Genomic DNA, 15,111 nt, shown 5'->3' on the forward strand with positions numbered 1-15,111 from the left:
GCCAAAACAATCTTGGGGGGTGGAGGAAAAGTTGGAGGACCTACAACTTCCTGATCTCAAAACTTACGACAAAATCTATAATCAAGACAGTATGGTACTGGTATAAGGAGAGACATACAGATCAGTGGAAAGTAACTGAGAATCCAAAGTCAACTGATTTTCAACAAAGGTGCCAAGATAACTGAATGGGCAATAAAAGTCTTCCAAAAATGGTGCAGGGACAATTGGACATTCACATGCAAAAGAGATGAATGTATATCCTTACCTCACACCATAAACAGAAATTGCCTCAAAATGGACCACTGACCTAAATGTAAAAACCAAAACCATAAAACTCTTAGAAGAAAATACAGGAATAAATCTTTGTTACCCTGGATTAGACAAAGAATTATTTTATAAGACAGCAAAAGCATAAGAAATTTTAAAAATTGATAAACTGGACTTCCTCAAAATAAACTTTTAGGGAATGGCTGTAGCACAGTGGTTTGAGCATTTGCTTCCCATGTATAAGGTCCCAGGTTCAATCTCCAGTGCCTCTTAAAAATAAACAAACAAAACACTTTGGTGCTACTCATTAATAATAGGAAGGACACCGTTAATAACATGAAGAGACAAGTCAGAGGCTGGAAGAAAATAACTGCAAATCATATTCAATACAGGATCTGAATCCAAAAAATTTTGATTATAGTAAGACAAATTATTTTTAAATTGTCTAAAGATATGAAATGGTGTTTCCTCAAAGAGAATATATAAATGACCAATAAGCATATGAGAAGATGCTCAACATCACCAGTTATTAAGGAAATGCAAATAAAAACCACAAGGAGATATATTTCATACCCACAAAAATGGCTACAATCAAAAAGACAAAACGAATGTGGAGAAACTGAAACCCTCATACACTGCTGGTAGGAATGTAAAATGGGGCAGCCACTATAGACTAGAGTTTGGCAGTTTCCAAAAATGTTCAAGATTTATAATATAACCCAGCAATTCCACTCCTATGAATAAAAGGACTTACTTGTACATGAATGTTCACAGCAACATTATTCCTAATATAGCCCTAAAGTAGAAATGATCCAAATGTCCATCAACTAATAAACAGATAAACAAAACAAGGAATATATCCAAACAATGGAATACTATTCGGCAATAAAAAGGGAAAAGTACCAACACAAGCTACAGCATGGATGAACCTTGAAAAAATGTTAAGTGAAAGAAATGAGTCACAAAAGACCATATATTATATGATTCCATTTATATAAAATGTCCAGAAAAGGCAAATCTACAGATACAGAAATTAGACTAGTGATTACCAGGGGTTGGGGACTGAACTGGGAAGGAATGCTAATGGAGTTGAGGTTTCTTTTGGGGATGATAGAAATGTCTGAAAATTCCGTTGTGATGGGTACACAATCCTGTAAATTACTGAATTATATGTTTAAAACAAGTAAATTTTATGGTATGTCAATAAGCTTTAATAAAGCGGTTCCATAAAAACAGACAAGAATTAACTGAAATTCAAGCTTAGAACTTTTTGAAGTCATTTTAATCTTGTTAATATTTTCATTATAATCAAATCTACCAGAGTAATAGCACAGGTATTATGTACATGTATGTATCATTTATTTGTCTACTTCCAAACCACATTCGTGGCAGCTTACACTAAAAAAAAAAACAGAACATAATTCAAAGCTCCAGATAGTACTACCAAAATAGTAATAATAATAATTTCAAAAGACCAGTCCTTTTTCCCCATGTGCATTAATTGCCTCAATTGGCCCGAGAAATTTGATTGATATGTCAAATAATGGCAAGTACAATATTCAGTCTTAAAGACTTTAGGCAAGTCAAATCATGAGTATCCAATAGTACGGAACAGCTACCAATACATAAAAATAGCCCAAATTGAAGTGTTAGAGGGAATTGTAATAAAAGAAAATTACTTTCTCAGTTCTTACTAGGTATTTAAATGACTTAAGAAAATGTCTCATTTCAATTGGTTTGGATTCCATGAAAAGGTCACCTGGCAACGAGCTGCTTAAAAGGAGCCTACATGCATAATATGCTGGCTCCCTGAACCAGCCTCAATGCTGGCTCCCTCTCTCTTAGCCTAGGAAGAAAAGCCCCAGGATTGCTCGCCCTCTCATTCTATCCTCTAACAGTTACACTAAGAGCCCAATTGGGGGGGTATATGGGGACCTCGTATTTTTTTAATGCAACATTTAAAAAAAGAGCCCAATTTGGGGGGGGGGGAGGGGACAGGAACAAAACAGCCCGATGAACAAACTTATTATAAATCAAAATAAAATAAATAAAATAAATAAAATAAAATAAATAAAATAGACAAAATTTGTGGTTACTCATTATGGCTAATAATATATTTGACCCATATCTCTGGAGACCTGAAACTATGGCAACAATGCTTCCCTCTATCCCTAGTTGGTTATCTTTATCCCCATCCCACCAAAATACTGTAAAAGGAAGTTTACATCATCTTCATTGCAATCAGTGGAGTTTTCTATACCTTAATGGTAAAACATCAGGGGAAGAGTCCCAGATGACAGGGATCAAAGGTGTCAAGGCATAATTTGTTCTAGGAAGCCTGTCAATATGCCAACTCTAGAACCTCTCTTCTGAAGCATCCTTTTATTCAGGGCCTCTACGTTAAGATCTGCTAGAACATTTACCAATAGCTATAAACATACAGTCTAGTTCCTCTTCACTCTAACAGCTACCCACCCCTACCCCATTAAGTCCATGTACTACCTCAGATTATATTACTCTTTTTCTTCCCTGCTGTCACAATAGACTCTTACGACCACAACGGTTCAAAACCACGATAGAATTCCAGTCCCAATACAAAAAACAGTGGCAAATCTGATCCAGAAAATCACCTACTACCAGCTCTGAGGAACAGGTAGCGTAAGTACCAAAACAATTACTATTAGCCACAAATGTATTTAAACACACAGGGAAAAAAAAAAAATACACATTGTGTGCAGAAATTTATCATGTACTTTCAAACTTACATTAATGCCAGGATATAATCACCAAAGGATAGGCTTTTGGACTACTTTTTTAAAGAGCACTTATGAAGTAGAAGATTTACCAGGTCCAAGATCTGGTCTTCAGTCCTTCAGGTTGAGAAGCTAGACTTCACCAAAACCCAGAGAACAGATATATCTTGTAGGGCCAGATTCACACCAACCAAGGTTACAGGGCAAAACCAGAAAGTCATAATACCAAGAAATCAGTACCATAGGAACCACTTTCATTCTTAGTGAGAGCAGAACCCTCATAACACCAAATTATCACCAGGATGTAGGTTGGTAAGCACATAATCAGGTAAAGAGGAGTTTGATGACTGAAAAATTGATGGCATCAGGCTTACCCGGCCTCACAAACCCACCTCACAATAAAAATGGTCTTGCATTTCCGGCCAGCACCATGCAATGGACATCTCCCAGGACCAGCAGAAACACCACAATATGAGGGACAACAGAAATCCCTACCACCGAAAAACAAAGTATGAGCTTGGACGCCCAGCTCCTAACACTAAGACTGGCTCCCGCCGAACATGCAAACACACACAGTTCAGGTGCAAGGAGGTAACAAGAAGTACTGTACCCTGAGGCTAGACATGGGGAACTTCTCCTGGGGCTCTGACTGTTTTACTCGCAAAACGAGGATCACGGATTTTTACAGTGCATTCTGTAACGAGCGGGTCAGCACCAAGACCCCAGCAAAGAACTGCATTATGTTCCTTGACAGTACATCCTACCAGCAGTATCCCCAGTTCCACTATGCACTCACTGCCCCTGGGCCCAAGAATGGGGCCAGCTGGCTCCTGAGAAAAAGATTTTAAATAAAAAGCTGTCAAAGAAAATTTAAAAGAAATGTGAAAGGAAAAAGAATGCCAAGATCAGCACACTTCTGGAGGAGCAGTTCCAGCAGGGCAACCTTCTTGCATGCAATTCTTCAAGGCCATGCCAGTATGGCCAAGCAGGTGGCTATGTGCAAGAGGGCAAGGGGCTAGAGGCCTATTCAAGGAAATCCAAGGACCAGAAAGGCAAATAATTCCTCCCTCCCATCACAGCTCATGTAATAAAGGTATTATTCTTTCTAAAAAAATCCACAGCATCCACTTCCATCAAGGCACAAAGTCCACTGGCTACAACACTGGCAACAAAGGCTGAATGACTAAACTATCCATTCTGAGTGGCATGTTCTCCAATAGGTTACAATCCATTGGGAGAACTATTGTTTTCTTTAGGAGCCTAATTATTTTTACTCTATTGCTTTGATCTTAGGCTTTGATCTATGATTTAGCTCTCAATAAAGAAATTATACTGCTCGTATTTCAAATTCTAGAGAGTACTTTCTCAGTATTTACTGAGCTCTTAACATGTTGAGCTATTGTAGACTCTAGCTCTTCAACAATGAAATAAAGCAAAAATCCCTGCTCTCATGAAGCTTATATTCTAATGGACTTCTATTTATATTTTAAGCCCTAAATACTGACAACAGAATTCACAAGTAAATAGTACTTAAGAATGACATAAAGATGCCAGAATAATTACATTAACTTTCAGTAGAGTTGTTAGCATAACTGTGTAAGTATTCAAATATAGTATAAAAAAGTTCATTTTTATGATGAAAACAGTGCGAACTTTAAAATGGTTCTGCTACTTACTAACTTAACAATAAGTAATTCAGCCTCATTGAACCTCAATTTTCTCATGTATAAAATAACTGAGATAATGTACTCATAGAACCAAGAAAATACAATAAATCAAACAAATGAAAAAGACTGCAATACTGATTCACAAACATTGTCATAGTTTCCAGCAACTGATATGCCTCAAGGGGTAAATTTACAGTTCAATATTAGTCCTATACATGATTGGATCCTGGATTAAATATTTTTTTTTCTTAATTTAAAAAATAAATGTAAAGGTGAAAAGGACATTTTGAGACAATGTAAAAATGGGAGTATGGACTTCATATATGTATGTTAGACTATACATAGGATAAATGAATAAATATTGATTTTCTTAGGTGTAGTAGAGGGTTGGGGAGGTTGGATAAGAGAAAATCCTTGTTCTAGGAAAAATGGAAGCTGACATATTAAAGGGTAAAGCATCAAGATGTCTAAAACTAACAAAGGGGAGTTGTTTATATATGGCAATAGAGCAAACGTGGCAAAAGTTAACACCTCGGCCAGTCAAATTAACAAGATATTTAGGTCCACTGCACTGATTTTAACTTTTCTATGGGTCTGAAAGTTTTCAAAATACAAAAATGTGGTCCTGTGATTACCAGCATAGGGAAGGGTGGGGGGAACCTTATCATAGATTTCTCAATGTTATCTCTTAAAGTTTAGCAAAAATACCTAAGAATATGAACAAAGCCCTTGTTAAAAGCTTAAAGCTACTACTAAACCTCATATTTCTATTTTAAAGTTCAACAAAAAGGTATCAAAACCACTGATATCCTTGAAGTGTCTTAATGTACAAAACCAAAAAGATTTCTCCCTTTTTTTCCCTAGAAAATACAATTGAATTAAGTATCCCATCACTATAAGGAAATGATCCAACAAGTGCAAGTCCTGGATTAAAACAGGCAAGGCTGCCAGCTCACCAATGTGAACAGTCATGTAGGCTGTCATGAAGGGCTTTCCGAAGCACTGAGTCCTTGTCATAAATGCCCCAGGTAGCTTGTAGTACTGAATCAAGTAAGCAGTCTCCTGCAGTCCGATTCCAAAGTGCATATAGTCTACTGTCCAAACGTGTAGCCAATTCCAAGGACCAGTTTATAATTGGAGATTCTTCTTCTAACTCTATATGAGGAATTTAAGTAACAAGTTCATTTTCATGCCTATGCAATTAAGAAATACTTAGTAAGGGGAAGAACCTATTCCGAGACATAAATAGGTTTATGTAATTTACTAAAAGTGGATATATTTTGTCAACTGAAATATAAACCTTTTGAGTAGTTTAAACATTTTATGGCTCTAAAATAATTTATTCAACTTTTAAATTCTTTACAGTTTATTTTCTAAAAATGTTTAATATAGAATGTACTCATTCTGGAATAGGAAGTAGAAAACCAAGGCTTAACTTTCTATATAACTTTCCCTGCTCACTCTATCCAGTTATGGATAGTTACAACTGATTGTTTTTAAAATCCAACCCAACAAATGGACAACATAAAATGACAATGTTCTTAAGAATTTAACATACTCAATTTAAAGTTATAAGGCAAGTTAACCAACCAAACACCACACTACTTCAAGCTATACCACACAATTGATTAGATGCAATTGATTAGATGCAAATTACCCTCATTAATTCCACACTTACCTTTTTGAACATCTCTATCAAGCACCTCATCAAATAACTTTTCTTGCACTGTTGGGGGCAAGTCTTCAATATCTATAATGAAAAAGCAAGCTGAAAAGATCCTATGTTTCTTGACTTAATAAACTTGATTTGAGTTTCTAATATTAATGTCCTCTAAAGTAACTTTTTCACTGAAGGTTGTCAAGCAGGTTCTTTTTAAAAATGTGCATGTATAACATTTATGTGTGCACATATGTTGTGTATATAACATGTATGCACACACGTTTTCTGTATTTCATTATCAAAACTATGGTTTATCTAAAAATAAAATAATATTTGGACCAAAAATTATAAGCAGACTTTTATTTGTTCTTTATTCCTCACTCTCCCAATCTCTATCCAGGCCTACTATATTCAGGCTTTAGAATTTTCTTAAAAATTCGGTCCACCTATAATTTTGTCACACAGGTCTCTGTTTTTGTCATCTTTCCAAATTCTTTATGTTCTCTTTTACTCTATTAACAGAGTAAACTAGAATAAGAAGCAGTACTGTTTAAAAAAAAAAAAATTTTTTTTACAAGCTATTTTTAATTTGAAATAAATATCTACCACTTGTGGTTAAAGTTTAAAGTTAAATATACACAGAAACAATGCATTTCAAATGAAATTTGCTCCTATTCTTAAAGGTTAGTTATCTCCTAGCATTTGTAAATAACCATTTACATGTGAATATAAAAGTCAAAATATTCTGAACCCAGATGGAAGTTTTATTTCAGAAACTTTTGCTGTTTGGTGCATTTATTCAATGCTAAGTGGCAAAAAGGAATCCTTGAAAACATTTTCAATTGTCACTGAATAGAAAAATGTAAAGTTGCTTCACAAATACAGCTAAATGAATGCAAAGGGGAAGGAAGGAATGATACTTTCAAGATTGCACCCCAAGTATTTTTTATTCAAATTATGTGATTCTGCCCATCAAAAGCCCATGTTCTAATCCTAGCTCCTAATACCAGGTAACCAATTTCAAAATGGCAGGCATTTAAAGAAAAGAGAAAAAAGTAGACTGATAATATTCTAAACTACCTATGAGAAAAATAATGAGTAAACCTCAGATTTTTTAAAAAATGGCTATCCAAGGCCCAAAAAGAAATCAGTTACTATCAGCTGCCATCTTCCTCCCAAAATACAAAAGCATCTGCTTATGAGTAGCCCTTGTTTTGTCTATACTTGTCCCCTCCAGTATAAACACAGTGGTCAAGTAATTGAAGATGCACATACAGTCTTAGCTAAGTATTTGCTTTCTAACAAAAATACATTTTTTCACTTATACCTAAGAATATAATTGTTAATAAGGTAGGAGTTTCTTTCCGCATTCAATTTTGGAGTTACCTGCTGGCAATGTAAATGTTACAAGGTCAGTTAGGAAATAGCAAGCAAAATCCCCCTTTCTCTGATGAAGAGAGGCAGCTATTTCTCGCCGAATTTGTTCTGTCAGTTCAGGACACACCATTGCTGGAATACACTTTGCTGCTTGCTGAGACACCTTAAATACAAAAGAAACTTTCCTCTGCATCTCATTTAGCATAAACAGAAATGAAAAACAACAGCACTTAAAAGTAACTACCAAAATTTTCCAGTAACTCAACTTTTTAAAAATTTTAAAATATAGTGGGTATTGTTAGGAAGTTATATTTTCTTTACCAGTAGAAGTATGTATCAGTACAACTTTTCAGGAAAACAGCCATAAAAATGTTTTACTCTCAGACTCATTAATTCTACACTTTTTAGGAATTTATCCCAAGGAAATATTCAAAGATGCACATAAAGATTTATGTAAAAGGATGTTGTTCATAAAAGTACATCATGGGAAAAACAGTCTTAAAAACACCAGGGAGGGAAACTGATGTGCAACCAATTGGGCACCCATCTACCATATAGGAGGTCCAAAGTTCGACGCCCAGGGCCTCCTGGTGAGGGCAAGCTGGCCCATGCAGAGTGCCAGCCCATGTGGGAATGTCACCCCAGGCAGGAGTGCCGCCCTGCATGAGAATGCCACCCTGCATGGGAAAGCCACCACACACAGGAGTGCCGGCTGACATGGAGAGATGGCGCCACAAGGTGACACAACAAGAGACACAGAGGACAGAAAATAAGACTAGCAGAACAGGGAGTTGAGGTGGCGCAAGACAGTAATCGCCTCTTTCTCACTCCAGAAGTCTCAGGATCGGTTCCCGGAGCCGTCTAATGAGAATACAAGCAGAAACAGAAGAACACAGAGCAAATGGACAGAGAGAGCAGACAATCTTTAAAAAAAAACACCAGGGGGAGGCGGCTGTGGCTCAATTGTTTGGGCTCCCATCTACCATGTGGGAGGTCCTGGGTTCGTGTCCCAGGGCCACCTTGTGAGGGCAGGCTGGCCCACGCCCACAGAGAGCTGACAGCCTGTGCCTGCGCAGGGCTGGTGCAGCAGGATGATGCAACAAAGGGAGACAAGCAGACATGGAGAAAAGTATGGTGAATGGACAGAGAAAACAGACAGCAAGCAAGTCACAAGGGGGAGGGATTGATTAATTAATTAATTAATTTTTAAAAACCACCAGGGAATTCCAACTCATAGATAAAGAAGAATATGCAGAAACTCTCCCCCCACACACACACTCTGTCTAGAGTATTTCCAGTAACTGTTGACTTGGAATAAAGGCATGATTTTAAAGTGTTAGTCTAACCACATCTGTTGTAACTGAACTTTAAAAAAAAAAAAAAGGCTTCTAAGCAAGGAAATACAACAAACCATCTCTTTTAAATGAGCAGTAACAAATGATACAAAAAAATGTTTTACATTTAAACTACATTCTTGTTCAGCTCAAGAAGTCTACATAGAGAATTCTGAAATCAAAGGTGAAAACCTACTCACTAGTTAGTGTGTGCCAAGTGATAATGAGAAAGTGTGACTCTAGCGCTAACCCTGGAGGAGCCAGTCAGCTTTGTTTTCTGCTGGAACTGCAGCCCGCAGTAGCAGATCTTCCAGCAAGCCACACAAAGATTATATTTTACTGATAATGTCACCTATATACTTATATGTGGACAATCTTAATAGCAGCTGCTCTTAAGGATAAGCACTGTGTTTCAAAATCCCTGCATACCCAATTCTGAATACTCTATTTTGAAAACTCCTGCAAGAAAATTGAGTTCATCTAAACTTCACTGTTCAGAATTAGCAGAAATTCTCATAATATCTTAACTTCATGAGCTAACCTTTAAGTAACACCCAGAATATGGAAAACTAAATATTAAATATTTTCAGAATATGATTACATGTCTATGATGGTTTGGAGCTGTATATACCCCAGAAAAACAACTTCTTAAAGTTAATCCAATCCTGTGGGTGTGGATCTACTCTAAGTAGGACCTTTTGATGAGGTTACTTCAGGTTAAGGTATGGCTGACCTCAATAAGCATGGCTCTCTTAATCCTATTCCAAGAATCCTTTAGAAGAAAATGCAATTCAGACAAAGAGAAGAAAAGCCATAGAGGAAGCAGTGAGAAGCTGACAATTAACGGAATCCGTAAAAGAAGGAAGAGGCCAGAAGCTGCCATGCACACTGCCATGTAACACGGGAGCCCAGGACCAAGCATCACCAGTACCCAGCCCCAGAATGCCAGTCTTGGGAAAGAAAGGCATCACCTTGTTAACACCTTGATTTGGACTTTCTTCTAGCCTCAAAACCATGAGCTAATAAATCCCCACTGTCTAAGTTGACACAATACAGGGTATTTGCTTGAGTAGTCAAGAACACTAAAACAGTGACTATTTCTCAGTAACAGTTGTTTTTCCAGTCTGCTGGCCTTCAGCCCCTTTCCCAAACGTGGGGAGACTTTTTCAAAATCAGCCTGGACTGGAGCATGAAAACTGCAAACATTCCAAAAGAAACCTCATGTCCAAGCATTCCTCAAATCTAGCATGTCCCTGAAGTCTGCCTCTCATCTTCTAGCCTCCTTTATCCTCATGATTCACAGCCATTTCCTTCCTTCATCTTATGTTCCTCAACTTTCTCCCTTCGTCACTTGAGTCCATGAATCTCCCTACTGGTCCTTTCAACTGTGTCTTTTAGAGTACTGACTCCATTAAGATTTCATTTCATTATCAATTTTGTCCTTTATCTGGAACAACATGCCTTCCACCTCTTCTCTTTAACTGAAACTGGGCATTCCCTTGATGATAACTTTCCTCAAAAATTCTCAAGTCTTTACTCCTAAATCACAGGGTCATTAGGAGAAGTTGGTCAGCAGGCAGTCTCCAAATGGCCCGAAATAACCCCATCTCCTAGCATTCACAATCATGTGTAGATGTCCCCTCCCCACATTGTTCAGGATTGGTCTATGTGTCCAACAGAATATGGTAAAAGTGAATGGTATGTCACTCCCTAAAAGATACTACAGCTTCCATTTGGATTACTCTCTCACTCTTCTCCTCTACTGGAACATACATTCTAGGTGAAATCAGCTGCCACACTGTGAGCAGCCCTCTGGAGAGGCCTATGTGGCAAGGAAATGAAGCCTCCTACTGTCAACCTGGTGAGTGAGCTTGGAAGCAGATCCCCTACCCCTAGTAGAGCCTTTTGATGACTGCAGGCCTGGCTGACGTCTAGACTGCAGCTTCATGGGATCCTAAACCAGAACCAGCCAGCTGAGCCACTCCCAGTTTCCTGACTCGCAGACACTATGGGAGATGACAACTATTTGTTGTCTTAAACTGAAAAGTTTTGAGGTAACTTGTTACATAGCAATAAATACCCTGATATACTGGTATTTCAATATCATCCCCTATTAGTTCCCAGACTATGGTCCTCCACCAGTCAGAGGAGAACCAATGAATCTCCCAGACTTGAAACCTAGTTCATATGCTGCCTACCTCAACAGACCTTAGCCACTACAGAAAAGCTAACTCTAACTGTTTCATTCCCAAGTTCCAGTACCCTGCCTGATCCCTCTAATTATATTGGTCCTTTACAAACAACCCTTCTTCTCTCTGATCGCTTGGCCTGTCCTTTGTTTTCATTCATGGCCTTCAGTCTCTTAGGCCCTCCCCTTCTTCTCTGTCAGGTCCCCCAGTGACTTCACTAGAATCTTACCAAACTGAACACAATGACTAGACATTTCAATCATGCTTTCATCTGACCTTCTTATCTTTCAATCCCCATAAAGTGCCATGTACATGACTCCCATATATTAGCAAATTTGAATAAACAAATACACATAAGCACACATGAAGATGCATACTGACAAAATTTGAATCCACAACTGATCTTACTGTATTTTCACTCTATTTCTCCCATCATTAAAAAAAAAATTACCTGGATAATACAGTAATATCAAGAATAATTTATTTGTAACCTCTATCATTTGCAACATCCACCCAGTTATTATCTGAGCTAGAAACCTAGAATCAACTTCAATCCATATCTCACCATTACTCATATCCAATCTATCCCTTAATACTGATTACATTTGCATAGTATCGCAAGTTAGCCCACTTCTTTCCATTTCCAGTGCCACTACCAGGCTGGCAGAGTTCTTGCGAGGATCACCACAATGCACTCCTGACCAGGCTTCTGCTCCCTCTCCAATCCACAGCAGCCAAAACACAATCTGACCTTGTCACTCCCTGCTCCTCTACCTAACACCTTCCCATGGCTTCATACTGCCCTCAGAATAATTTCAAATTCCTCAACTTAGAAAAATCCTTGATAATCCAGATCTGCTTCTCTCCCACACTTTCCCTCTCTCAGTTCCCAATCACCATCTCAACCATGCTGAGTTACCTGCATGTCCTTGAATTTACCACAAAGACCATGATCCCTGGGCCCTGCATAAAGCAGTTTCTTCAACCCCCATCCTCCCTTATCCTTTTTATCTGGCTAACTCCTACTTTCTCCTCCATCTTGGTAAAGATGGTCTACCTGTTCATGGAGAATTTGGTACCTCAAAACACTTCCCTAAGCACTCCCACAGCACCCTGCATTCACATTTATCAGAACCCACACTGTCAGAACAACCTGTTTATTTTTCTATACTCTTCTGGAGACTCCTTAAAGGAGTCAACATCTTCACAGTATCCCTTCTTAAAAGTGCCTGGCACATAGTAGATACTCCATAAATATTTGTTAGTTGAATGAATAAAAAAATGATTCAAATAATGTAGCAAAATGTAAACACATATACAGTTAAGAATTATATACTGTTGAAGTCTCTTAAGTTTAATGTGATTTTTAAAGGTGGGGATTTAAAACACACTTAAGAGCTGTTTGGGGGAACATTATAACAACAAAACTGAAGATCACATTCCCTTACCAAAAAAAAAAAGATTAACCAAAATGTCATACTCACCTCTGTAAGCAATATTGCTAACATATCCTGCCTTTGAAAACGTATAGCCAGGTGTACAAGAGTATAGCCAACATCAAAAGCAGAGGGACGGTTCAGCAAGCGCACCTCATCTGCAGTGAGCTGCCGTGCAATATCTCCTCCTGATGACTTGTAAGCTTCTATAGCAGCTAAATCACCTTCTACAACCCCTAAAACAAGCATCAAGATAGAAGAAGGTTTAATTCTATTTTTCTCTAGAAAGCACAAATCTGTAGCATTCACATCAAACCCTTTAAGTTGTTTCTCTGTGCTTCCTGGTTGCTGGGGCATCATATAAATGTCCTAAAGAATATAAGTAAAGTTAGTTGGTTTCTCTTTCTTTGTTTCTAGACTAGAGCCTAGTTTGGCACTTACCTTACTTACCATCAATGCTGGCTTTATGCTCTGGTGGAGATGAAGAGGAATTATTAGAATACAATAGTGAAAGGGCAGTGCTACATTCACTAGATAAATGACCAGTAACCTAGTATGAAGAACTAGACTTCATACAAGATACTCTGAGCTGCCATTCTGGTCTTGCATTTATTTATCCTGACTCCACAGACACTGAGGAGACAGGGAAATGCTTCAAGGTAGTGCTAGGCTGCACATGCCCTTTACGCTGCATTTTTAAAGCTGAATCAAAACAAATGCTAAACTTTCCATACTGCTATTTAGCTTTAAAACAATATAGGAATATTTCCAATTTAAGAAAAAGTGAGCAATATTTTCATTTCAGAACCTCTCATAGCCAAATCTTACACCCTTGAAGAATTATTAATAAAGCACAATTTGAATCAGATGATTTCCAACAGATAAGCTAAAATAAAACATTACAAACCAACTGGAGATAGGGGGATAAAGCAAGTGAATTATTTTTTTCAAACCCATAAAAAATCTTCCCATTCCCACTGAACCATTAATCTTAACACAACTTAGTATCCAGGTAAAGTCAGCAATCCTTTTTATTAAGCAATATAGTTACAATTATGGATAATGAACAAACAGCCTTGGCAAAAAACGAAGGTATAATGTCCAAATTTACCTCAAATACTGTTAAAAATATATACACCAATTCGAACCCTGGTTTCAGCACCAAAAAAAAAAAAGAACGTATACACCAAGATGGTAGAACCAAATAATTTTAAATATATCCTAGTTACAACAAGAAAAATTTGTCTGTTGCATAAAACACTAACTACAAATATTCTTTGTGTGATTTTCAGAAAAACATTTTAATTGCCATCCTAAATTAGAAATTATTAGATAAATAAGAGCTATTAGTCACAGTATAAGGTTAATATAATACAACTTCCCCCATTATTAAACTTAACAAATCTTAAAAATTCTATTATTTAAATTCCACTTTTCTGAATGGTCTTGACATGCAGAGCTCTACACCAGGCAATATGAGAAAAAGAGACAGTCCTTTTTCATCATGTCTAAATATAAAAAGCCAGTTTCAAATTTTTCAAACTTTGGGGTCATAGATCCTTTATGCAAATATAGACCCTCTCCCCAGAAAAATACCTGCCTCCCCACACACACACAAACACATTTTTCAGGTTAAGAACCACAGTGTTAAATGAGAATACCTTTCCGTAGCAATTTTTATTTGCACAGCAAAGCAGATTAATTCATTCTTCAATACAAACACACAAGAACAGCGGCAAAATGCCCCCCACCCTTTATACGTAAAGGGTTCCAGAACATACTCAAGGAACACTGCCCTAGAGCAGTCTCTGAAAGAAATTGTCAGGGCTAAAACCAGGGTGGCATGAGACTAAGGGGGATAAATCTTCCCAAAGTAAAATCTTCCCAGATACATAAAGTGTTACTTTGAATTAAAAACAAGTTCATAAAGAGTTATCTATTTCTAATTATTATGTGCAAGTACATAAAAAACTCTAAGGTTTTTGCTTAATTTGCTTTAATGAACAGATAATAATCTAGTAGAGCTAAAAAAACTGTGTATAATTGAACACAGTTCATTTTATTATAATGGAACATGCCCTACCCCACTTCCTTTTGTTTATATATTATTTCCTTATAAAGGCAACTGCCTTTCACTTTAGCCCTGTGAAAGCTCTATTTCCAAATACATGCAGAATCACTGCACCTGTCACAATTTTCAATTTTAACTGATACATATATATATATTATAATATATATATGTAATTTCTTTATATAAGAGATGTTCTGAGTATTTCCAAAAGCAACCCAAGGACCAAAGCATATAATCAATTTTACCTAAAAAGACAAAGAGGATCTACATGGTGTATATATGTGTGTTTGCATGTATTTATATTTATTCTTTTTTTTTTTTTTTTTAACTTCTCAAAGACAAAGATGAGATAATCTA

General features: G+C 37.0%; 1 protein-coding gene and 1 pseudogene across 11 annotated transcripts in view; one reads left to right on the forward strand and one right to left on the reverse strand.

The window, feature by feature from the left end:
- ZRANB1 (zinc finger RANBP2-type containing 1) overlaps positions 1-15,111 on the reverse strand; it is a 68,210-nt gene that overhangs the window by 9,585 nt on the left and 43,514 nt on the right. For all 11 annotated transcript variants that reach the window (XM_071215630.1, XM_071215637.1, XM_071215629.1 and 8 more), the window contains 4 exons: positions 12,732-12,919; positions 7,734-7,887; positions 6,366-6,437; positions 5,644-5,842 (listed from right to left, as the gene is read on the reverse strand). In XM_071215630.1, the coding sequence (XP_071071731.1) occupies positions 5,644-5,842; positions 6,366-6,437; positions 7,734-7,887; positions 12,732-12,919 (613 nt within the window). The remainder of the gene's footprint in view (positions 1-5,643; positions 5,843-6,365; positions 6,438-7,733; positions 7,888-12,731; positions 12,920-15,111) is intronic.
- Positions 3,300-4,175, forward strand: LOC101434041 (small ribosomal subunit protein eS8 pseudogene; annotated as a pseudogene).

Source organism: Dasypus novemcinctus, chromosome 6 (assembly GCF_030445035.2).
Source record: "Dasypus novemcinctus isolate mDasNov1 chromosome 6, mDasNov1.1.hap2, whole genome shotgun sequence".
Classification (NCBI taxonomy): domain Eukaryota; kingdom Metazoa; phylum Chordata; class Mammalia; order Cingulata; family Dasypodidae; genus Dasypus; species Dasypus novemcinctus.